Source organism: Psammomys obesus, unplaced genomic scaffold (genome assembly GCF_907164565.1).
Source record: "Psammomys obesus unplaced genomic scaffold, mPsaObe1.curated_primary_1811, whole genome shotgun sequence".
NCBI lineage: Eukaryota > Metazoa > Chordata > Mammalia > Rodentia > Muridae > Psammomys > Psammomys obesus.
The window spans coordinates 18,312,301-18,338,766 of record NW_026585797.1 but is presented as its reverse complement, the minus strand read 5'-3'; the positions used below and the strand labels follow the sequence as shown (position 1 = coordinate 18,338,766).

General features: G+C 40.6%; 1 protein-coding gene across 1 annotated transcript in view; it reads left to right on the top strand.

Moving 5' to 3' along the window:
- Eya4 (EYA transcriptional coactivator and phosphatase 4) overlaps window positions 1-26,466 on the top strand; it is a 224,892-nt gene that overhangs the window by 181,347 nt on the left and 17,079 nt on the right. Inside the window, exons 11-13 of the mRNA XM_055599376.1 lie at window positions 8,898-9,034; window positions 10,349-10,432; window positions 26,265-26,354. Coding sequence (XP_055455351.1) covers window positions 8,898-9,034; window positions 10,349-10,432; window positions 26,265-26,354 — 311 coding nt within the window. The remainder of the gene's footprint in view (window positions 1-8,897; window positions 9,035-10,348; window positions 10,433-26,264; window positions 26,355-26,466) is intronic.

Genomic DNA, 26,466 nt, shown 5'->3' with positions numbered 1-26,466 from the left:
CTGCCTTTGTCTTCTTTCAGCCATGATTTCCTCAAGCATCTGGCCTTAACTGAAAGGCGTAGGAGAAGCAGGACTGAGTAAGCAGTGGAACTACTGTAGGCAAAGGATGCTGCTCTCGTTCTCTACAGCATCAAAGAGATGGCTCCATGCTGAATGCACAGAGACAGGATCACAGGCCTGCTTCTCATCAGGCGCAGAGACAGAAACCAGACAGCACATGGCAGGGGGGGGGGTGTCTGAACTGAGAACACTACAGCTACCCTGAATGAACACTCTACATACTCAGTATGCTACGCGTGGTGCACAGCTTTCATTCAAGTTTGATTCATTCATTTTTCTATCTGATCACAGCAATGTTTCTCCCGCAGGGAGGATTTTCATTGCCTATGTTCTGAATAACTCTTTTGTTAACATTAAGAAACATAATGCAGGCAAGTTCTCATGCTGAAGAGTGGGATGTGAAGGACGCATATTCCAAAGCAATGTTGCTATATGCATTGTCAGAATGCAAAAATTTCTCTCTCTTCTGTAGATTATTGTTGTCAACAAATACCATTTGATACCATTTTCTGATTCCATCAGACTTTGCGCTTGGATCTTTTCCCAAAGTAGTCCATAGTTTTATTTTAGCATTTTCAGGTATGACATGCATCCAAAAAGCAAATCAATCTATAACTATAGACTTCTTCTTTATTAATGGTGAAATCTGGTGGATTTAGTTCAAGCGCAGGCAAAGAATTTACCTTTAACCGACTGTGCATTTTGGGGCTTACAGACCAGACCTGACAGTTAGGGCTACAATATTTTTTATAAGACATTCACTGTGGACTTCCATGTTTAAAATAGAAACATACTTTATCCTTATGTTCAATAAGTGACAGCTGCCTGCTCTGATTTACAGATAAACCTAATGAAATAAAGCCGAAGCTAAATATCCCCAACTTACAAAGGGCAGTTCTTCAGTACTGTACTGACTAGAGGATAATTATTTGATAGCCCAGAAAAGCCCAAGGCAGCTGGTAATGACTGATGCTATTCAGAAATTGCAAGTAGCATTCAGTTATTTATTTTACCTTATTAGGTAGTTTGACAATGGATTTAAAGACACGCTGCCACGCTGATTAGAAGCAGACATTTCTCTTGCTCTATCCTTATGATCTTTCTCTGTCGTTTACATGGAGTTTCTCTAAGGTAAATCATGGTTTTGATTTGCATTCTAAAAGTTAGCAATGTCTGAAAGGTATTTTTTACAGTTCCTCCATACAAATACTTTAAATTTTCAAAATTTAGTATCCTTGACTGAAAGGCTTGATAAATACCGTACTGCCTTAATAAACTCAAGTGCTCAAGTTGAAGGAAGGAGCTGGTAAAGCCCTTCCCCTTCTGAGAGGAAGCTGGCTTCCTGCGCATGGTTTGACAGCCCTTAGATAACATCACCAAGCAGAGTGCAACATCTCCGTAATACCAGCAAGAGGGTGGACGTGGAGAGCACTACATGAATTTCTTTACTGGACCACATTTGCTGCACAGGCCTTGTCGTTGTGCCCTTGTGCAATTATCTGGGTGAAATTGGCAGAGAGACCAGAATCGTCAGCTCTAAACTAGTATGAACAAGAGCTCAATGACTTTTATGCTTATGCTCCTGGCTTTGCCCTTTAATGGCAGAGAGGGTAGCACCTTCAAAAGTCAGTCTACTCGTGAATGGGTGTTCGCTATCAGAGCCTATGGTCACAGGAAGGGTCTTCCACTTCTGTGAAGTGCTTCCAGTTAATGTTCCAGCCTCCTCTCTCACATACAGCAGTTAAAGCCTTTGAACAGTTTTAAATTAAAAATTAAACATCTTTCCACATTTGTCAATATGTTGATATGTTTTGAAATTTGCATGCACAGTGAAGCAAAATGACTACATGCAGACAACTAATTTTTGGAATACTTTGTGTGCTTTGTTTAAACTGTGGTGACGATACTTAAAACTCGTTAGGCCCGCAATTAAAAACACCATAATACATTGAAATTAGAGGAGTTTCCAGCTGTGAAATAAATGTCTTGAACCTAACCTACAAATATGGTATGCATTGTCTGACATCCTCCCTTTAACCACCCCTTTCCCACTCCTTCCGGTAACTGCCATTCTACACTCTATTTCTACAGGATCTAATTTTTCATACTCCACATACAAATGAGATCATTTAATATTTGTCTTTCTGTTCATCACTTAACCACTTAGTATGATGACCTTCAATGCCATCTGTATTGTCACAAAAGGGAAAGATTTCTCTCATCCCTGAGGTTTAATGTCATTTATGTGTGTGTTATTTTATTTATCCATACATCTTATTCTCATGTCTTGACTCCATATCTTGGAGCAGGAGAGCTACCTGCTTCCTAAGACGAGCCGCTTTGCTGATTCCTCAGAGTGGCCAGCACTGAGACCATATACACGCAAAGAATAAAAGTGGACCCAGCGATAGCAATAATAATCAGGGCAAGAGGCTATCAATTTGAGAGCTGGGACCAGAGAAGATAGAGAAGGTCTGGAGGGAGGAAAGGGGACAAGGAGAGTGATATAATTCCATTTCTCCATTCACTTATTTAATCATTTTATAGTCTGATAACAGCCTCCTCCTTTTCTCCAGCCCCACCCCCACACTCCACTCCCCACTCTCCTTCTTCTCCCTCCTGACAGGGAAAGGGAGGCCCCCAAGGGCACCAATCCATCCTGGCTCCTCAAATCACAGCAGGACTAAGATACATGAAAATGTATTTAAAATTATTTTTTAATAAACTTGAGGGAGGATATGTCTTAGCAGAATAGCTAGGTTATTCACACAACCTGTTTTTAATCTTTGAGACATTTCAATGCTGTCCTCTTATGCCACAGTCACAGGGTGTTTTGCTTTGGTTTTTTTATCCACATGTTTCACTCGTTTAAAACTTGTCATTTTCTTATTGGTTTGTAGGAGATGTTTACTGTGAAGAGTGTCTGTGTTTGTGTGTGTGTGTGTGTGTGTGTGTGTATGTGTGTGTGTGTGTCAGAGAGAGAGTCCAATGCTTGTGGCCTTTACTTCTCTTTGATGACAGACATCTTAAGGAGTGTGAGTTTAGATACATAGTTTGAATTTAATTTCTCTAACAATTGTTTATCTTTTTCATATGCTAATTTACTGTGTATATATCTTCTTTTAAGAAATATCTACTCTTGGCCTGTTGCTTTTTTTTTTTTTTTTTTTCAGTCACTGGGTGGTTTAGGTTCCTTATATGTTTTTGATTTTTCATATACATGGCTTCCCAATATTTTTTTTTATTCTGGTGGGATGTTAGATGACTCTTTTGATAAGTAGAAACTGTTGGTTTAGTGGAGAAACCATTAGCCTAGTGGTTAAAGCAGAAATTCTGTGACCACGTCAACATCAAAATCAGCTGATTGTTGTTGGTCACAGTATATCACGACTGTTGTCAGTTTCTCCATAGTTATGAGATAATAAGGACATGCGTTTTGTGTCGGGTGAGAATTGGATTTAATTCTCTCCGTCTGCCTCTGTCTTTGTCTCTTTTCTGTTTTTGCAGAAGATTGTATTAAAATAATAACATCACCACATAGCCACAAAGGTTGAAATAAAGACAAAGACAGCTTTGTGTGGTGTTACTTTCAAGGTGCTATGCATTCAAGTATCTAAAGGGACAGTGGATGCTGATGATGATAGGAGAGTGAATCCTCCCCTGACCCAGCAAGGCCAATGCGGGGAGGGGCGATATTTAACGTTCACACACCCAACACATTGTACCAGCTTTCCCTATAACCACCCCACAGTGCAATGGACCCAAGTGCCAATCAGCAGAAAGGACAGAGTATGACGTAGGATTTGTGGGAGTTCTAGGCAAATTAAGGAAAGAGCAAACAGTCTTTCTAAGTCTCCAACAACAAAATGGGCTGGGGGTGATGCCACACACATGCTTTGATACTTCATTTTAAAGGTTGGTCCATAGGAGAGGAGGACCTCCCCTCTCAGTGGACTCGGAAGGGGGCAGGGAGGAGATGAGGGAGGGAGGGGAGGATTGGGAAGGAAAGAGGGAGAGGGCTACAGCTGGAATACAAGTGAATGTATGGAATTATTTAAAAATAAAAATAAAAAAACAAAAAAAATTATAAATGAAGGTTTGTCCATGCTGTACACTGAGAGTTTAATAAAAATGGGGCTATTCTGCACAGTTTTCTTCTACAGGCCTGCCGTACATGAAAACACGTTTGCTCGTATTTTTTTTCTGTATCCTTTGAGTGCTTTTAAGATTCTTAACTAACTGGCAAGGAGTCAATGAGAACAGATTCTCCTGTGTTTAGAAGCCCACACACTTCCTGTGACCCCATTTTTTCCCTTCAACACTGCGATAGTTGCTGAATCTCAGGTTTAAATAGTCGATTTGTTCCTGCTAGATTCCTTCACTGCGGATCCAGCCTTCAACCGGCTATCCTACCTGTAACTTAAGACAATGATCGGAAGTCTGTCATTTTCTCTTCTCTCAATTCTTGCGCTGCTACCAAAAGTAAAACACGACTTTTCTACTTAGATTGAAATTAACGTACAAAAATTATAAAGGCAAGGGTCATGTGTACACCCACTATTCCAGCATTTAAAAAGCAAGAGGATCAGGAGCTCAGTGTCATCCTGGCTATGAGGGGAGACTGAGGCTAGCATGAGACCTTATCTCTAAATAAATAAATAAATGAAGAAAACATAAATAAATGAATAAATAATAAGAACAATGAATGTGTGGGCAAAAACAATAAAGGTTTTTTAAGTGCCACCCCAAAAATGTTTTCTATAAGCTTACCTTTAAAGTAAGAGTTAGTTTAGAGCTGGGAAGATGGCTCAGTGCTTGAGGGTACTTTCTGTTCTTGCAGAAGCCCTGAGTTTGGTTCCCAGCACGCATGTTTGTTTACTCATAGAGAGCTGTAACTCCAGCCCAGGGAACCCAGTGTCATCTCCTGGCATTCATAGACAGAAATGTACACATGCAAATACTCGCCTACCTACATACACACATACACATAAATAAAAAATAAGTTTTTAAAGTAAAAATTAATTTGAATCACATTATTTAAAGGAGGGTATTAGGTTTGCATGATTTGCTAACCTAAGGAAATTTTTGTTTCAATATAACAGTGGAAAACACAGTAGGCTTTGTGTGGTGTTACTTTCAAGGTGCTATGCAATCAAATACATAAAGCTTAGCCAAATAAGCTGAAACACAAGTTACTGAAAAATAAAGGGATATTCAGACTTGAACTTAAAACATTTTGTTATTGTGCTTCCATCTGTCCATAGTAAATACTGACAGATGTAACAGTAAACTGTGCTTTTAAGAGCAAACATTTATATTAAGATGCATTTTATATTTTTAGTTTATTTTTATTGAAAAGAGATTTCTTTAATATAAAATATACCCTGATTATGGTTTCCCCTCATCTATCTCCTTCCAGATCCTCCCCATGACCTCATGCACCCGAATGCACATCCTTTCTTTCTCTCACTAGAAAACAAACAGGCATCTAAAAATAAAAAAGATAATACCAAGAAACAAACCTTAATAGAACAAGACAAACAGAAAAACAAAGATATTTTTAAAAGAGTAAGAATATAGAGAGACACACATTGGCATGCATAGAAATCAGCTAAAACCACAAAGATCCAAATATGTAAGGGATAGAAATTTAGGGTAAGAAAACTAAAGAAATTCTCAGGCAAAACAGAGAAAAATGCCCAAAAGTAGCACTGAGTTGGTTCTCTGTTGGCCACCTACTACTGAGCATGGAGCCTGCCCCTAAGTGTTGTTTGTCTACCCAGTGAGACTCCATCAAAGAGAACTAATCATTCATTTATGAGTGATTTTCCATTAGAGGTAGCTTCTGTTTTGGAAATGGAGACCTGTGCCCACTGGGATTCCATCAGGCTCAGACCGGTGCGTGCGGCCACAGTCTCTGTGAGGTCACTCGTCCGTCAGTCCTGTTGTATCGAGAAGCCCTTCTTTTTTTTTTCTTGGTGTCCTCCATCCAGTCTTGCGCTTACAATCTTTCCACCTCCTCTTGCCTGAGGTTCCCAGTGCCCTAAAGTGAAGGATTTGATAAAGACATCCTGTTTTGGACTGTCTCTCACTCTCTGCACATTGTCCAGCTGTGGGTCTCTCTATTTGTTCTCATTTGCTGCAGGAGGAAGCTTCTCTGATGATGGCTGAGCCAGACATTGGCCTATGAGTTTAGCAGAATGTCATTAATAGTCATTTCTAGGCAGGGTTCTTCTAGCATAACAGCAGTATTTGGAGTTCCCCCAGGTCCCTTGACTATCTAGAATCAGGTTCTTCTACACCGCACAAGTAGCGCCAAGGATGGTTTCCATCTCGTGGAGTGCTCCTTAAACCCAGTCAGACATCGGTTGGTTACCCCCACGGGCTTTGTGTCACTATTGCACTGGTGCAGCTTGCTTATTGATTGCCTTTGTAGATCAAATGGTTTGTAGCTGGACTGCTGTTTAGCTTTCTCATTCAGTAGCACTGAGAATATTTTCCAGTATAATAAACACTAGTCCGTAGGGGTGAAAGCTCTATGTAGACATCAGCTCAACTTTTCCATCTTTAGAGAGTTGTGTATATTTTATCTTCAACAATGGGGCCTTATCTTGCCAATGGAGAGCAAACAATAGCCTCACAGTAGCCTGAATTGTTTGGGAGTTTCTAGTTGCTGGGACCCCCTTTGGCCAGCAACTAGATTGGATGTATGCCATTCTTGGCACTGAAAGCTTCATTTGGTGATGAGAAATATCCAGTTGGGGCTCTGTTTTTTGTGCTATTTGGCAATTTTATTTAAATCATCTTCATATATATATATATATATACATATATATTTATATACACATCTGCATATATATACACGTTAGAAAGTTTTCACTGTATTATGTTTGCATATGACTCCTCAAATCATCCTGTGTTTTACTTGTGCCTCTCTCTCCTCCTCTCCTCTCCTTTATTTAGGGCAGAGACAGCTAAGAGATATTTTTGATTGTGTACCATACAGTATTTCCCAAGCAAAATGTTGTTATCAAAAGAAATGATAAGATGTTAGCTCTATAACAATTACTGTTTCTCAGAAAAGCCATGCTCACTGTGTCATTTGCTCAGAATTACTTAATGATCTGTGAATTGTTATATTATATTTTATTTTAATTTAATGATAAATCAAGATCTTCATATTAGTTTTTATTTATAAACACGTTGTTTAATTTTAATGTAGCTTGCTACCTGACTTGGTCTAGAGATTTTCATTTTACCAATAAGACTTAAATTAAATACAAATCTCATTCAGCCTCAAAAAACTTTAAAGATACTTATCCAGAATTCAATATAAACTAAAATAAATAAAATAAAGATACAGTACAAGTGAGTAAAATTTTTGAAGTACTATTGCAAGTCTAGCTGGCTTTCCAAAGTGTGCTTGTGAGTCTCAACGTCTGCTTGGAAACCCTGATGGCTACTGTCTTTCAGAGGATCCCTGTGGAAGGCTCCTGCTGCTGTTTAGATACCCTGTGTGGTCAGCACCACCATCTTGGATCTCCTATTGTTATTTCTTTTTATTTGCCTTGTGTAGCTTCAATTTACCCTAACACAGGCTTTCTGCTGGTCAGTGCTTTCCCCTTGCTAGAATCTATGGACACTAACTTTACATGAGTCCAGATTTCAGGAACCTCTATGAGCTAAAGAACCCAATTAAATAAAGTGTCTGTAACATCACATGATGGCAGAATGGAAGGAGTGACTTGTTCTGGGTCCTCATGTACAGGGGTGTTAGCATATGTACAGAGTAGGTAGACCAGAACTCCTTGATACCTGTCCCGAGCATGGTAGGATGAGAGTCAGTAAATCCTTTGTAGAAGGGCACTGGAGAGAGAGGATAGAACTGACCCTCCCAGGGATATCAGCTGGCAGATAATAACTCTGATGGGATTTAATCTAATAGGCTCAAAGACATCACCTGTCTGGAAAGATAAAGGCTGACCCTGTCTACTGAATTTGTCAATCTGATGTTTACTCAGGACTCTCAATAAAGTATGTCTATTCAAGATTGGTGAACAAAAATTAGATTTTTACTAAGCTGAATATCAAGGAATAGAAATAATTGTACCATATAGTAGTGTAACTATTGTCTATTTATAGCTGTTAAGCACTTACAACACTGCATTATGAACAAGATTCTAAAAATTTGTTATAAAAGTAATAAAGATAAAATTGTCCTCAGTAATTTTTTATATTGATTACACGCTAAAATGGTATTTTGTATATGCTGCATTAACATGAGTTAATTTTACATGTCTTTTTTTTCCTTCTAACATAATTGCTAGAAAACTTAAAACTGTATGTGTGGTCAAGCTTATAGTTTTCATTGAGAAGCAGTAGTATGGACTATTGTCCATTCATTTGGGGGGACCAGAGAGGAAGGGGAGGGAGACCAGACAGGAATGAAGCAATGAGGCACATTCAATAAGAGTGTGGAAGGGCGTCAAGTTAGCAGGTGAAGTGTGGGGCTGACCCAGAAGACATCACGTGCTCTGGAATGTGACCCAAAAGGAATTGAGGATAGACCCAAACACAGATAAAAAAAAATGGAAGTGAAAGTACAGTCAGGAAGCTGAAGGGTTTGAGGCATATAAAAGGCATTTGGATGTCTTTGAGGAACACATATGACCTATGTATTTTTTTTTTTTACTAAATTACAACTTTATGTAAATTTTGAACTAAAATTTTTGTCATAAAGAGATTGTTACTGTATAGGAGTCGGGTAAGTAATAATGAAGGCTTGTAGCTGTTCTAGAACTAAACTGTTCTTGTTGATGCAATCGTGTTGCTTGTAGGAGAGTTTGACACGGTACAGAGTCCCTCCACACCAATCAAAGATCTTGACGACAGAACATGTAGAAGTTCTGGGTCAAAGTCTCGAGGAAGAGGCCGGAAAAACAATCCTTCCCCACCTCCAGACAGCGACCTAGAGGTATGCCTGCTTATCGCTATGAAATGTAAGATACTCGCTTTTGCTGAATATTATAGTCCATACTTTGCACACCTAGTAAGTTTCAAAATATAGATATACTGTATATAAGTATATAATATGTATAATACATATCATGGTCATACTTTGTCTTAGGTAACTTAGATTTGAGTTTTGAGGGGTTTTTTTTTCCATCATAATGGCAAATTTTAAAACAATAAACTTGAAGGTAAGTGTACTCTGAAAGTTAAAGACAAAGATAATTTCAGTTTTTCATTCAAAATGAACCAAAAAATTAAAAAAAAAATAAAGCCATTACTTGTGTAATAATAGCCTGAGAAAATATATTTCTAAGAATATAAAGGCAATCTGTGTGGAAAAAAAAATAGTAAAAACTTGTCAATGAATATATATGTGTGTGTGTGTGTGTGTGTGTGTGTGTGTGTGTGTTAAAACTGACACATTTGTGGACTTTTAACATATTTTGCCATTTGTGAGCTTTTTAGAGATAAAAACTCCATTAAGCAAGTTGAGTTTCTATTATAAAACACCAAAAAACTATCATTGGCCGTTCTATGTTCTCACACAATCACATATTGTAACTGAAGGAAAAAAATAGTTTTCAGATGTATGCGATCAAGTAGCAGGCATTGTGCCTCATTTTAAGAGATTTGTATGAATATATTAGAGAAATGAAAGGCATTCTGATCTGGTGGTGACTTGATAAATGAGAGCTAGGAACCCCAGTTGACAGAGGGCAGGGTGGAGACATTGGCTTGTTCCAGAGAATTCGACATCCTGCACTTTAGCAGAGTCATTCAGTGTAGCCCAAATTCTGGATTCTCTTCCAGGGTCAAATGCAAATTCCACCTGATGCTTGTGTGGAATCTCCTAAATTTGTAGGGAGCTGTCTCTGACCCCTTTGCCTGCTTATTGTAACTTGTTTTACCATGTTTGCTGAATATCCCAGGGAGGCCTGTTTTGTTTTTTGGGTTTTGTTTGTTTGTTTGTTTGTTTTGTTTTGTTTTTTAAGGAAAACAGAAGAGAAGCAGATCTGAGGGAAAGGGTAGGTGGGGGAAGGGACTGTGAGAAGTAGAGCAGAGAAAAACTGTGGTCATGATGTAATTATGAGAGAAGAATAAAACAAGAAATACCTCACAAAAATTTAAAAAAGATTAAAATTTTTAAAAAGGAATAAATAGTGGAAGGGGATGAATTGTTTTGTAAGCCAGTCAAGATCACAAGAAAGGGGACCTTTTTTTAACTGTGTAAGATACATGCTCTTAAACCGTTTTGACACTGGTCTTTTCTCTTCAGCGTGTGTTTGTCTGGGACTTGGATGAAACCATCATCGTCTTCCATTCTCTCCTCACGGGTTCTTATGCACAGAAGTATGGCAAGGTAAGAAATCAAGAGCTTATTCCTAGAAGTGTTCAGGGTTTAACTGGTCAAAACCTCAAAGTCTTTTTTAAAGCTGCTTTGTTCTCACTGTAGTCTGTCAAGTCTTCTGATGGTCATGCTTGATCATGGCAGCTTGCTGTTCTCAAACGTGTGCTGGCAACTTTGCAGAGCTAATTAGAAGTTGCCTTTACGTGAGACCTTAGCTAAGGTCCTATTCTCACAGGTGGACAACAGCCTCACCGCCTTTCTGTCTTGCTGTTGCTTCTGTAGTGGGTTTCTTAAAATGCCACCTTCACACCTGTGTGAGTTCTGTGGCCTGGACTGACACAACCATAGGAGGCCGCTCTGATGGAAACATGGGTGCTCAGGCCATCGCTGGCTTTGATGCTGTCGGTGGGGTTTGCTCTGAACAGAGTCTGACGGGAACGTGTTGGCCTGACTTCCGCTGCTGTATTGAAACATGTGGTTAGCACTGGTTCCTTCCCATCCCACAGTCACACCTACAGAAACGCCTTGCCATGTGACATGTTGGATGGTTTCTTATGTCCTGTCCTCATGCTGAATAGTAACTGTTATATCTGCACCTTCTAGACAATACGTTCCAGTGTTTCTTATTTTTTATTTTATTTTTATTTATGTGTATGTATTTGTATGTGCATGTGCCCATGCATACAGGTGACCACGAATGCCAGAAGGAGGTCTCAGACTTCTAAGTGTGAAATTAGTCCATATATAACTGCTGGGAAGTGGACCAAGGTCCTCTGGAAGAGCAGAAAGTGTCCTTAACCACTGAGACATCTTTCTAGCCCTATGTGTGACTTTGTACATGTTTACTTTGGATGAATCTATATTATCATTTTGTTTTTATTTTCTAAGTAGATATAAAAGCTAGTAATTTTTTAACAACCATTTATCAAAAAGTATCTTTGTCCCTTAATCACCATAACCATCTGACGCATTTGTATTGAAACTATACTTTCAGAAATCACTTCTGTAATTCATGAAAGAATTGTCTCCGAAGCAGGATATATACACAGACATTTCTGGTGGGATGAGGATAGAGTGTGTGGAATATAAAAACAACTACGCACGCCCAAATTTGTATTTCATCTTTATTTTTACTTCCTGTTTCATGCTGGGCTGTTTTATAAACGTGCCGGGGAACTCAGGCTGCTGTGACAAAGCATGATCACAGTTTATCACTACATTATGGTCATAAATCTGGACTGCAAAATCAAAGTTCCGTGACTGGCAGGATAGGTAATGCAAACTTTTTTCAGATTGCAATCTGAGGATTTTTTTTATACTTGATTTTTCAAAAATATGCCATGAGCCATGCTTAAGCAACAGCGATAGTTTGTGAAGCTACATTTCATATTAAATGAAAGCTTGAAATAAACAGCCCATCTTGAAGGTATATGACCTCACGTAAAGGTCCCTCCTAGCCTCCCCACTGGAGACTGCCCTGGGATGCTCCCATCTCAGCCCAGTGGTGGGACTCGCCTGCTAGACTCGCCTTTACACCCATAGCATGCTCCTCGACATCATACCTTCACCCTTTTCTAGGAATCTGAATCCTTTATATCATGAGATCGTTTGGACCTCCGAAATGGAATCTAAAGAGCATTGTAATATGTCAGTGTGTATTTTTGTTTGTGTGTTGGTTTGTTTCTGTTAAACTGGGGACAGCACAGTCTTCTAGCCTAGGGCCTGTGGTCTCAGTCTGACCTGAAGGAAATCCTCTATATGAAGGCTGAGAATTTCATGCCTGAAGCCTTTGAAACTGAACTACAGAAAATACAGAGAGAATGAGGCAAAAGAGTCAAGGGGGTATGAAGAGAACAAGACGTACAGAGAATCCCAAGAGCCTGAGGAGACAGAACCAGCTGTACCCATATACTGGGTGAAGGGAAAGTTGACAAAAATTCCCCACAGGACACCCATTCTCTTCCATCCTGCTTTTTTTTTTCCTCTCTTCTACTATTGAAACTTCTCTCTCTTTAAAAAAGGTTTCATCCTGAGATTTAAAATTGAAGAGGGAAGTTCAAATTTCTCCCTCTGATGAATTGCCTGCACGAAAGGTCCCAGCCTCATGAGTCTCCCCAGTGAGTTCCTACAGTCCTGGATCCTGGTCTTCCCTTCCCTTTCTGATATGAGTTGAGACCACACAAGCTCCTCACTAGAGCATATCAAGGCCAACCCCATCACCAGGCCTCACACACCCAGGACCCCAGAACCTTCATCCAAAATTGGCTTTTCTAAGTCACCCCACCTCAGGTATTGTGCTACAGCAACAGGAAACAGCCACCACACTGTTCTGGTGTGACACAAACCAGTGTTTCTCTCGGGGGCTCACATTCTGAATTCTCCCCCCACCCCCCAGCCACTAGCTCCGTTCTGAGAGGTTACAGAGCTTTGAGAATGAAGGGCATACATAGCAAAAGGAGCCACATTGGTCGGTGCAGGCCTCGAGGGGGTTCTGGCCAGCCTCTGATTTCTCCTTCAGGCCTCAGCAAGAAGTGCGCTACCACAGCCAAGGTCCCACCGCTGCTCTGCTCCAGGGAGTGAGGCAAAGCGAGTATGTGCTGAAACGTTGGAAACCATGAGCCAAAATAAATCTTTCCTTCTTCAAACAAAAGGGCTGTGAGTCAGCAGGGAAGCTCGATTGATGACTCAGTTGACTCACAATCTGGCTGAGTCTAAGAGCAAACCGAAAGCCAAGATTTCAGGAGGGTGCATCACTGACAAACCTCTTGAGAGGAACTGGGAAATTTTCTACATGCTTTATCTTGGTTTAAAAAAAAAATCAAGTTCTTCCACGTGTTAATCAGTAGACCTTAAAGAAAATCCATGGTGAATTCATGTGAGGACTGCTTACATTTTATGGTGTGTCAGTGCAAACCATCATATTGAAATATCTCTGAGATAGTTTGATGTAAACAATCTTCTGGTGAGATTGAATTCATCAGCTCTCCAATGGCTTTATGTGCTGATGGAAATTTTAGCCACTAGTTGAAAAAACAATTTCACTGCACTTAACAATAGTAATGAAGACAGGGCTGGAGAGATGGCTCAGCTATATAAGAAGCACTGCTCTGTCTCCAAATCACAACCATCTGTAACTCCAGCCCAAAGCATCTGATGCCCCCCTCTGGCCGCTGCAAGCTGCTGCACACACATAGAGCACAAAAACTCACAAGGACACAGACTCATACACATATTTTTAAAAGTAACTGGGACCATTAGTTTTGGAAAGTGGGCAGAAGATCTTAAGAGTTGTGTAGACTTGAAATTGCTCATGTATACTCAATGCATTTCATGTCTTAACTCATTCGTTTCTTCAATGTGTATTAAAATCATTACACTTATTTATGTGTGTGTGTGTGTGTGTGTGTGTGTGTGTGTGTGTGTATTCTCTGGCTGCATATGGGGCATTCAGAGGACTACTTTCACAAGTTGGTTCTCTCCTTCCATGATAGGAATCCCAGGGATCAAATCCAGGCAGGAAGATCAGCAGCAAGCTCCTTAACCCTAAGCCATCTTGCCATCTGGCAGTTTTAATTCACAGTTTGGTGTAGGGGTGGTTTTCCAGGTTTGAAGTGAGGTGTTATATATGCATTTGGTGTATCTACCCTACATAGTGCCATTATGCAAAATATTTAAGACTAGGACTTCTGCAGCTGTCAGGAAGAGGTGAGAGATAAAAGACCTCTTCTGATTCGTGCAAAGCAAGTCCCCTCTCCTATTATTAATTCTCAGTCACCCACAGTGGGTTTACAGAGGCCTAAACTTGCTCTGAATATATCCTGTGATGACTCCGAAATTGACCTACACATTAAAGAGCCACTGAGCCGGGGGTAGACTCCTGGACGAATCGTTTGTCCTCCGAAGCATCTTTTTTTTTTTTTTTTTTATCAGAAAGTGGTTTTTAGTGGTAGGATGTACCAGTAGTCATGGCACATGAAAGACTAAGAAAGGAAGATTGTGACTTCAAGGCCAGCATGGGCTGTATAGTAGATTCCAGGCCAGCCTGAGTACATAGCAAGACCCTGCCTCAAAAGAAATGTGCAGTATTGAACTTGAAACCTGAAAAGAAGATAAGGTGATTGTTTTCCTGCTGGAGTGAGTTGGGTGGGTTAAATGAGATTACATGAAGAACACTTAGCTATGAACACAGTGTCTGCCTCTGGGGTCAAAGAAACTTAAATAACAATACGCACTCTTCCCACAAAGAGAACTGAGTGCTTTCAGAGATGCTGAAGGTCCAGATTTGCTCTCATGATGCTTATGGCAGCACTGCGATCACAAAAAACACATCAAGCATTAAGGAGAGAGCACACCCACCTACCAGCATGCCTCTATTTCCCCTAGACCTGTCGGTTATAGCAAGTGTTGCCTTTGGCCTCCGGGAGCATGCGTGCCATTCCATAACTACCCCTCTTCAGTCACTTGCTGGGTTTTCTATAGTATAGCAAAGAAAGCAGTTAGTGGTTTATTAGAAAGTGACTGGTGCTGCTAAATAATTAGAACTGTAGATCTGAGGTAACACCGGGATAGTTAATACCACGGCCACTAACTCCCTTCTGAGTGAATAGTTAACATTTGGTTTTGTGAGGACTATAGACCTGAGTTCAAATTCTGTCTCTGCCACTCAGGGTCATGTGACCGTGCAAAGTTTGTTTACTATGTGATTAAAAGAGAATTTGAAATTTGGGCAAGTGACTGAAATCAGGGACAAGGCAAGGCTGCCCACTCCCTCCATATCTCTTCAACATAGTTCTAGAAGACCTTGCTAGAGCAATAAGACAGTTGAAGGAGATCAAGGGGATACAGATTGGAAAGGAAGAAGTCAAATTATCACTATTTGCAGATGATATGATAGTATACATGAGTGACCCCAAAAATTCTACCAGGGAACTCCTACAGCTGATAAACACCTTCAGAAAAGTGGCCAGATACAAAGTTAACTCAAAAAAAATCAGTAGCCCCCCTGTATACAAAATAAAAAAGGGCTGAGAAAGAAAATAGGGAAACAACACCCTTCACAATAGCCACAAATGACATAAAGTACCTTGGTGTAACCCTAACCAAGGAAGTCAAAGGTTTGTATGAAAAAAATTTCAAGTCTCTGAGGAAAGAATTAGAAGAAGAAATCAGAAGATGGAAAGATATTCCATGCTCATGGCTTGGCAGGATTAATATAGTAAAAATGGCCATCTTACCAAAAGCAATCTACAGATTCAATGCAATTCCCATTAAATTACCAACATAATTCTTTACAGACCTGGAAAGAAAAATTCTCAACTTCATATGGACTAACAAAAAACCCAGAACTGCTAAAACAATCCTCTACAATAAAAGATCTTCTGGAGGTATCTCCATCCCTGATCTTAAGCTCTACTATAGAGCAACAGTTATAAAAACTGCATGATACTGGCATAGAAACAGAATGGTGGCTCAATGGAACCGAACAGAAACAGAGGACCCAGAAATAAACCCACACAGTTATGGACACCTGATCTTTGGCAAAGATGCCAAAACCATACAATGGAGAAAAGATAGCATCTTCAACAAATGGTGCTGGTCTAACTGGATTTCTACATGTAGAAAAATGCAAATAGATCCATACTTATCACCCTGCACAAAACTAAAGTCCAAGTGGATCAAAGACCTCAACATAAAACCAGACACATTAAATCGGTTAGGAAAAAAAAAAGTGGGGAATACCCTAGAACTCATTGGTACAGGAGAAAACTTCCTGAACAGAACACCAACAGCACGGGCTCTAAGAGCAACAATCAATAAATGGAACCTCATGAAACTGAAAAGCTTCTGTAAAGCAAAGGACACCATCATCAAAACAAAACGACTGCCTACAGACTGGGAAAGAATCTTCACCAACCCTTTATCTGACAGAGGGCTAATATCCAGAATATATAAAGAACTAAAGAAGATAGAAAGCAGCAAACCAAGTAATCCAATTAAAAAATGGGTAACAGAACTAAACAGAAGACTCTCTGTAGAGGAATATCGAATGGCAGAGAAACACTTAAAGAAATGCTCAACGTCATTAGCCATTAGGGAAATGCAAATCAAAACAACCCTGAGATTTCACCTTACACCCATCAGAATGGCCAAGATGAAAAAACTCAAGTGACAACACATGCTGTAGAGGTTGTGGAAAAACGGGAACCCTTCTCCACTGCTGGTGGGAATGCAAACTCGTACAATCACTCTGGAAATCAATCTGGCACTATCTCAGACAACTAGGAATAGCGCTTCCTCAATATCCAGCCATTCCATTCCTAGGCATATATCCAAAAGAGGCTCAAGTACACAATAAAGACATTTGCTCAACCATGTTTGTAGCAGCTTTATTTGTACTAGCCAGAAGCTGAAAACAGCCCAGATTCCCCTCAACTGAAGAATGGATGCAGAAATTGTGATACATCTACACAATGGAGTATTACTCTGCAATGAAAAGTAAAGAAATCATGAAATTTGCAGGTAAATGGTGGGAAGTGGAAAGGATCACCTGAGTGAGCTTTCCCAAAAGCAGAGAGACACACACGGTATATACTCACTCATATAGACATATAATATAGGATAAACCTACTAAAATCTGTATATCTAAAGAAACTAATCAAGAGGGAGGACCCTGACTAAAATGCTCAATCCCCATCCTGAAAGGAAAAGAAGATGGACATCAGAAGAAGAAGAAAACAGGAAACAAGTTAGGAACCTGCCACAGAGGGCCTCTGAAAGGCTCTGCCCTGCAGACTATCAGATGCTGAGACTTGTGGCCAACTGTTGAGCAGAGTGCATGGAATCTTATGAAAGAAGAGGAAAATAGTAAAATCTGGAGAGGACAGGAACCCCACAAGGAGAGCAACAGAACCAGAAAATTTGAACACAGGGGTCTTTCCAGAGACTCATACTCCAACCAAGCACCATGCAAGGAGATAACCTAGAACCCCTGCACAGATGTAGCCCATGGCAGTTCAGTGTCCAAGTGGGTTCCATAGTAATGGGAAGAGGGACTGTCTCTGACATAAACTGATTGGCCTGCTCTTTGATCACCTCCCCCTGAGGGAGGAATAGCCTTACCAGACCACAGATGATGACAGTGAAGCCACTCCTGATGAGATCTGATAGACTAAGATCAGAAGGAAGGAGATGAGGACCTCCCTTATCAGTGGACTTGGGGAGGGGCATGAGTGAAGAAGGGGGAGGGAGGGTGGGATTAGGAGGGAAGGAGGGAGGTATTTATGGGGGATACAAAGTGAATAAAGTGTAATGAATAAAAGTTAAAAAAATTAAAAAAAGAAATTTGGGCAAGTGAATGCTTTTTAGGAAATGTGCTTCTTCCATTTGTATCTGTCACTTTACCCTTCAGTATGAGGCTCTCTGTTCAGTGACAAGAACTCAACAGTAATTACAGTCAGGGTGACTATAGTCCGATTTGGAAGTACATAAAGTAAATGAAAACAGGATTGAATTTGAAAGTGGGAAAAAAAAACAAAAACAAAAAACCAGACCCATATGTGGTAGTGTATTCCTTAGTCCAAGCACTCAGAAATCTGAGGCAAAAAGAATTCTAATGAGTTCAAGGTCAAATAAAATGTATAGTTTGCTCATGGTTGCTCACAGCATGTCCCTGTGCCCATGTATGTAATAAATATACAAACAGAATGTACATACATAGACTAAATTTGAATCCAGGGCAAAGAGATGTGTCAAAGTCTGCCTGCGGGAGATGGAGAGGAAATGGTAGCTATTGTTTCTTTTCAGAGCTTTGTGTCTGATATGTATTTATTTTAGAGGCTCTTTTCTGCTAGGTTGAATGGTGTTAGGTGATATTATAAAAGTTCTAGGGCCAGGTAACTGTTCCTAAAATGATTTTGATGTTGGTGTGTGTGTGTGTAAGTTGTTTTTATTTCCTCTGATGAGGAAATGAAATGAGAGCTATACCCAAGCTTTTCTAATACATGGCTTAAGCTGAGTCCAGAGTGTTTCTATCTGGCTTTCCCTGGGCCTAGGCCTCGAAGCTTCAAGCCTCCGTACAATCTTATCTAAGGCCTAGAACGTTTCCAGGCTCTGAAACTTACTGCTGAATAAACTCCACCCTCTCTAGTTCTTTCTTAGCTCTGGCTGGCTGGTTCAACTCAGCTATTCTAGCTCAAAACTTCTCTCCAAGCAGACTGGTTCAACCTGGCTTCTCTCAGCTTCTGACTGAATTGCTCTGCTTGACCTCAAACTCTAGCAATCTGTTCTAATCTTCTGTCTCCTCATTCTCTGGCTCATTCTGTCTTCACTTGTACCTAGTTTGTTCTTTCTTCAAGCTGTCTCTGTAAAATTGTCCCATAAAGTTGCCTACTTTCGATCTCTCCCTCTGCCCTGCTCTCTTAAGTCGTCTCTCTTTCCTCTCCGTTCTCATGGGAATTGGACATATCCTAGTTGGTCAGATCTTTCTCTCATTCATCACCTTGTCTACCTCTCAATTAGACATCACTTTCAAATGTGAGTGTGTCCTTCTACCAACTTACTTTGTCTTCATTGTTTTGGATTAAAAGTATGTACTACGGGCATGTTTGAATTCTACCTGGATTATACAGACTGAAAAGGTCTTTGCATGTGAACAGGGCAACTTTATTGCTGGATTGAAATTCCTTACATCTGTGTGTGTGTGTGTGTGTGTGTGTGTGTGTGTGTGTGTGTGTGCATACGTGTCTATGTGTGTGTGTCTCTGTATGTGTCTGTGTCTGTCTGTCTGTCCCTCTATCTCTGTGTGAAAGAGAAATGGAGAGAGAGAAAAAAGAGAGGAGAGAGAGAGAGGAGAGAGAGAGAGGAAAGGCCAGAGGTCATCCTCAGGCACTGATCTTCAGCAACTGTCCATGTCACCTTATTGTGTGAGGCAGGTTCTCCCTGGCTGGGTCCCTGGCACTTTGCTCATGGAGCCATCTCTGTCCTCTGGAAGCGATTTTTCTCCGCACTCGCACACGTCCCTGTCCTGTGCCCTCGCACCTCTGTACTGCCCACCACAATATTCTGAACTGTCACAGGAAAGGACCTTTTGAGCTAAATCCTTCCCAGTTGCTTTTTCTTTCTCTTCTTGACCCCAAATTACAAAGGAAACCTCCCTCCTATGGTCTGAAGAACAGCCGTGGCCAGGAGCATGGTCTTCCTCCTTTGTTCTTTCTGAGATCTCTGTTGTTGATTATTAATATTTATTATTGATTTACCTTTTAGTTAAACAGCCCAGAAACACATGGCTTTTGCTTTTTTTTTTTTATTGTATTGTATGTATGTGTGAACTGGGGTGGGGTGGGGCTTCTGTGTACTTGTTTTTGTGACAGATGTTTGTGTGTTCATGTGTGTGCAGGTCCATACACAACGGATGGTGTGCATGTCGGGGGCCAGAGGCCAGTTTGGGGTATCTTCCTCAAATCTCTAAGTTGTTCATTTTTTAATGAGCAGAAATGTTATTATTAGATTAATTTTAAATTTTCATGTGTGTGTACAGTATTTGCGTCGTGTTTCCCTCCACCCGTCCCCTACCCCTCGTTCCCTCCCATATCCTGACTTCCCTTTCTTTAATTAGTATTAATTACCGCATATATGTAAATGTGAAGATATGTAAACACAAGCTGCTAAGTTTGTTTAATGGTGCATGTGTGCATGTATGTGTACGTGTGTGGGTGTATCCTTGTGCACATAAGTGCATGTGTGTGTGTGTGTGTGTGTGTGTGTATTTAAGTCTAACTACGTGGTATTAAATAATCACTCAGGGAGCTGATTCCTGAGGAAGAGTCATTCTCCTTCTCTCAGGAGTCACTAATTTCCTGTAGGCCTTCATCTAGACACGAGGCCCTGTGAGATTTCCTCTGTCCAACATGATGAGCAAACCGCTGTTTTCATTGTTCAGGTCCTGTTTAGACGCCTGTACTGTTGATATTTCCTGAGTCACCTACAGAAGACACGGTGTCACTCTGGATGCCTGGTCCTCTGGCTCTGAGAATCTTTCTGTCCCCTCTTCTGTGCTATGGATGGATCAGTTAGAGTTAAGTCCTCCCGCAGGCTGCTCTCTGTGTTTGACCAGTTGCGTCTTTCTGTAACGGTCTGGCACGAAAGGAAGCCTCTTAGATGGGAGGCGAGAGTCCTGCTAACCTGTAGGTGTGAGAAGCAGCACTTGGGATGCAGTGAGGAATTATATGAAAAGCAGCAGTGATAGGCTCTGTGCTAAGATCTATGGCCTCACTATCCACCGGTAGCTGGCTACTTTTTCAGTACTGGGTATGATGTCTGCCCTGTCGAGGCCTTGGCCGCCGCCAGGATTTAAGGGCCACTATTGTACCTGTAGGGCTGTCTTGCTATTATGTTTTCTTCTTCCTCCCTTTGTAGCTTGCACAGTGACTGCCAGTGTTATGAAAGCTAGTCCTCACTGAGGAGGCTTCTGAGTCAGATTCATCTCCATTCCTTAGAGTCCTGTGTTTGACACATGTGCTCTGTTGAGTAACAGGCACTTAACTTCCAACCTCTGGAGACAACCAAGGGCAACAGCAGCACCCTGTATTATTTGATGATCCTCTAAGAGTCCCTTGAGCAACAACTCAAAAGGAGTTTCCTCATGCCTTGTCGTAGGGTTTTCACCAGGTAGCCTGTGTTTCTTGGAGAGAATACCATTACCTGAGATGGCGCAGCTTTATTTCAACTGAGCTTCTATTCTCATATGCTTCTATATTGTATGTATTTCAGGTAAATATGCTGTTCCCCATGGCTTCTCCAAACACGAGTCATCCTTCGTGCTACTTACCTCTGCCCTCCGTCTCCTTCTACTCTGTCTCTATCGACTCTGCTGCCCATGCTCCAATTAAATCACACATGTCCCTTTCCCCAGTGGAGGCAGACCCTTTTCCTAAGCCTGTCTCTCATTGGTTCTTCTAAGGTCTGGCCAGTGAGCTCCAGGAGTCTCTCAGTCTCTCCTCTCTAGCAATGAGATTAGAACTGCCAGCCCAGCTTCTCATACAAGTGCTTCGATCTCATGCTTCTCATGCAAGCACTTTACCAACTGAGCCATCTCTCCAGCCTTACTTTTATTTGTTGGCTTTGTTTTGTTTTGCTGCTCCCTCCCCAGAATTTCAGCGTGTAATAGGCACTCAAAACCATATGAGCATATGATCAATAAGGGAATGTTCCTTGTGACACTTTCTAATTCCCTCTGAGAATTCTTTTTTTTTCCCCTTCCTTTCTGGAAATACTTGCAGTTGAACCAAAGGCCTCATGTGTACTAGGCAATCACCCAAGCACTGACCCACAGGCCCAGCCTTCCCGTGAATAACTCTGAAATCTACTACCTGTTCCTCAGACAAGCCAAATACCATTTCCCTTCCAGCTCATGACTGGATTTCATTTCGTCTCTTATGTCTGATTAGAAAAGTTCTTGCATATAGAAAACTCAGGAACAAGTTCCACCTTGGCTTATGGAGCTGGCTCATCCCCCTTTCCAGTGTGCTTGCACATCTTCCGTCCCTTATGTAAAGATCTACAAATGTGCTTGGGGTCCCGAAGGAAGAGCTTGTCCCAGATCCCAGGATCTTAAAAGAAAAAGCGTCCCTCGTTTCTTTAAGAATCCATAATTGCTGCTTCTCCTGAGATATTTTTACAGTGATTCCCTAGAGGAAGCATCGCAGCTGACCGCCCAGTGCGGGGCAGAGATGCACAGACAGACAGTCTGGCTCCAATTTATGTTCTGTGCTAACATGGCTAATAGGCATTAGTATTTTGATTTAGAGAAGTGCTCTACTTGAGCCTAACTTGGGTGCATACACTGGTAACATCTGGCTCGGAGTCACACATTTCAAGGCCATGTGCTATTTGTTTTTCTTCATCTTCTTTTCCTTCCTCTTCCCCCCTTCTCTCTCTCTCTCTCCTTCCTCCCTTCTCCTCCCTCCAACAAAGTGTCTTGGGAATGGTTTCAGTGTTTTGATAGAGGAGCCGTACACAGCATAAATTGGCAGACATTCCATTTGCCCCATGTTGAACTCCATCGGAGACACGCTGAACCTTTCAGAACTCTTGTGTATGTGTAATGTGTATCAGCACGTTCAGACAACCCTGTCTGTGCCTTTCTTTTCCCACCCTTTTTCCCGTGTCCAAATCTTTGCTATCACTTCATTTTCAATACTAAACTCAACACTCACTCCAGCTAAGTGGGGAAAATGCGGCAGATCTGAATTCATGAGACAGCCTATAAACATCTCGGAAAGTGAGTGAGCGTTTCGGCACAACCTTGGGTTCTCTCCAGGAGTATGTCTCGCTTGCAAAGGCTTGGTAAAGCAGTGGAACTGCAGTCATTGGTGGCTTCGCTGGGAACAGCCAGGGGTGCCCACCAATGGTTCTGGGAGGGCTTCCCCACCAGATGAACAGTGCTCTGTTCTTCAGCTGGGGGGAGGGGGGAAGTGGTGTTGTAATCTTCTTACTTAACACTAGCTGTCCCAGTGACTTAGTTTGGTGGAAGTGGGGATAAAATTATGTATTTGAAAAGAAGCCCTCCCCAAACAGTCTCTGAGGAACAAGCACACCACCTCTTAATTTAGTTTTTCTTGGCTTGTGGCATTGATGACCAAACACCTCTCTTTCCATTTAAAATTTAACCACTTCACACTCAGACAAAATTCAAGTCTAAACTTAGCCAGTAAGGAAACAGGGATTTGCCAGAAAGCTTACTAAGTGTTGGCTGTCTCAGGGTGTGTGATGTGCAAACACCACAGCTTTGCAAAACAAGTGATTAGCCCTCCCGGTGCCATGGGGTTGCATTCCAACGGGATGCTCACATACAGTTTTCATCATACCATATGCCTGCTTACTAGAAGAACCATGTATTTTTTTTTTAATATATTTGTTTGCGTGCTTATCAGATGCCCAGAAAATGCATTCTTCATGGATTTTTTTTTCTATTACTGTTTGGATAGCACACAGAGAGATGCAGTTAGGAAGCATGTTATCAACAGAAGTAACAATCATGGGGCTACTAGGTTTTTCTCTCATTTTCCCATAAATCAGATCTGTAAATGCAAAAAATGTAAAGAATGAACATGAGATAACCAGTAATTTTATTGGAAACTTTAAAAGGGAAACGAATACCAGTTGGGGGAAAAAAAATGAAAACAAAAACTTAAACCAACCTAGCCTCCAAAAGAAAAACTTTAAGGAGATATTTCTGAAATCAATCTCTTTAGGGCAGAAAGCAACAGAGGACTGTGGGCTCCCTCTACGGTCGTGCATCATGGGCATTCCTCAAAAGCAGAGAGCGTCACTAATGGAATTATATGTTTTCACGCTGTAATTACATTTGATTTTCCTGATATTTCTGTAGACTTTTTGTTCATGAGCCCATGACTTAGCAGAATATTTAGAAGTTTTCTATACCATTGTCCTAATTAAGACCCATTTTGTTCCCTCCAAAACAGGATTAGCAAGAGCAATTTTTAACAGAAAAAGAAAAAAAATGTGCAGTTAAAAAAAATTATTCAAGCTTCAGAGAATTCTTTCAAAAGCAGTGTAGGATATTAATAACAAGTGAGAGAGAGAGAGAGTCTTCCAGTGGAAGAAAACACCGTCGACAGCCTTCTGAGTTCTCAAATGGCCTGAGATAATAACATAACATAGATTTTCTTTATAGTTGAATGAGTATTTGGTAGACAAAACAATTTGATCTTTGCCTTGTGTTGAATTCTACTACAGACCCTTTGAAGCTTTCAGAACCCTTATGTGTAGCATATATCAGAGTGCCCTCACGACCTTGCCCATGCCTTCATCACTCCACCTTCTTGTTTGGGATATATTAATCAGAGTAACTTGTCCCATATCCCATTAACATCATTTCCTATTCACTAATGTGCCCCTCCTATTCTCCATGCTCCCACGGCTACAGAACACGGGAGGGGTACTTGAAATGCGTTCACACTCCAGCATTTCCTCCACAATACATGATGGAAGTGGATGCAAGAAGAAAGCTGGCCAGTGCCAGGGAGGGGCAAATGGAGCTAGTTAGAGACACAGCTGAATGTCCCTGGGCCCGGCCTGGGTTGGGTGTTCTCATCAGCAGTTGAAGTGAAGCTAGCTATGTATCTCCCCATGTTTAGTACAGTTCTTAAATTCCACTGATTTGAATGTTGAGATCCAGACTGCAGTTGTCCGTTCTCAATTCCCTGCAGCCTGGTTCATGGCCGAGGGGCTCAGCCCAAATCAAACACTGAGGTTTTCCCAGACAGCTTCTCAGCTAAAACTGACAATGTTCTTGTAGACTTCCCAGCTTTATGGAGTATCATTCTCTTTCCCCTGAAACACCCATCTGGCCTCAGGTTCAAAGGAATTGTCCCTTCAGGTTTTTGTACTTTCTGTGTCCCCGCCCCAGTCACACCTGTAGTTCCTTAGATGGTGCTCTGCCTTTGACTGTTTCTACTCTACCAGTGAATGGTTGCTTCCTAATTGACTCTTTGAGTCTCAAAATCTCCTGATGCTGGGAGTTCACAGGCAGCTAATCATGGTAAAGGAGCAACACCTCTGCCCCTGATTCCTAAGTCCTTGCTGCTGCTTAAGATGCTCACTGCAAGGAAACACGGAATCGCTCTGACTTCTCACCAAACCCTCCAATTCCCTAACTCTCTAAAAAGCGTATGTTTTCTACATGGTTTATGTGTAGTAAATGAATATTCTTTTATTATCCACTTCCTGCAACCTTAGTGAAATTTAGGTTAGAGCACACTATACATATAATTAAAGAGTCTGCTAGTCTGTCAATCAAAATGCAATCCACAGTTAAGTGGCATTTGTACCATTCTCTACCTGCTCTTACTCTCTAGACTAAATGCAGTCATCTCTGTTTAAGTCCTGTAACATCCACTTGGCCTGTTCTCCTCCAACTCTACTTTGACTGTGACCTTTTCTTTTTTTTTTCCTTTTCTTTTTGAGATTATAACCTTTCTCCATTCCCTTTCTTCTCACCAAATCCTTCCATATAACTCTCCTCACTCTTCTTCAAATTCACTTCCTCTTTTTCACTAGTTGTTATTACATGCATATATCTATATTTATATACATAAGTTTCTAAATACATCCTATTTAGTCCATATAATGTTAACTGAATAGCCATTTAAATATTTAATAAGTTTTCTCTGTTCTTCATCAAGCATCCAAATACCGTTCTCCGAAAGGTATACGGGGCATATAGGCAAACTAAATCATCCGAAGGAGTTGGCTTTTACATTTTTCTTAGGAATACACTGATTTGGGTAGATAAATTTCTATTGAAATGTATTCTTAATCATTTTTAAATACATATAAGTTTTTATAAATTACCAGATATATCTTTGAAGATTCATGTTTGGGAATAATCCGTAAGTCATCTTGCATGCACATATGCAATTATGTAAATATTACAAATGGCATAAATGTATGTATTGGGGATATAGTATAAATTTCAATATGTGTATATAATATGTAATGATCAAATTGATAATTAATATTTCCACTTCAAACATTTACCATTCTTTGGGTCGAGAACAAGCAAAATCCTTTATGCTGACCATCTGGAAGACTACAGTAAATATTGTTAATTGTGGTCTTACCATATGACAGCCACTAGAATGTTTGTCATGTTTTAAAATGTTGCTGAACTTGTCAACTCCTTCCTCACCTCTGGAAAATATTTTAATCATCACTAAAATTCCATCTAGTATTTCATCTTCTCCAACAACATGCACCTAAAATATTTTACTAATCTTTGTGGTTATTGAAATTTTATCTTCATTTTGTATGCATTTTTTTTCAGGATCCCCCAATGGCTGTGACACTTGGGCTCCGGATGGAGGAAATGATCTTCAATCTTGCTGATACACATTTGTTTTTTAATGACTTAGAGGTAAGAATTTTAAAAGTCAACAATTATTGACAACACAAAAACTCTCAGTGTTGTCATCATGCAGGAAACCTTAAGAAATTTGAAAAAAAAAATAACATCCAATGAGAAGTGT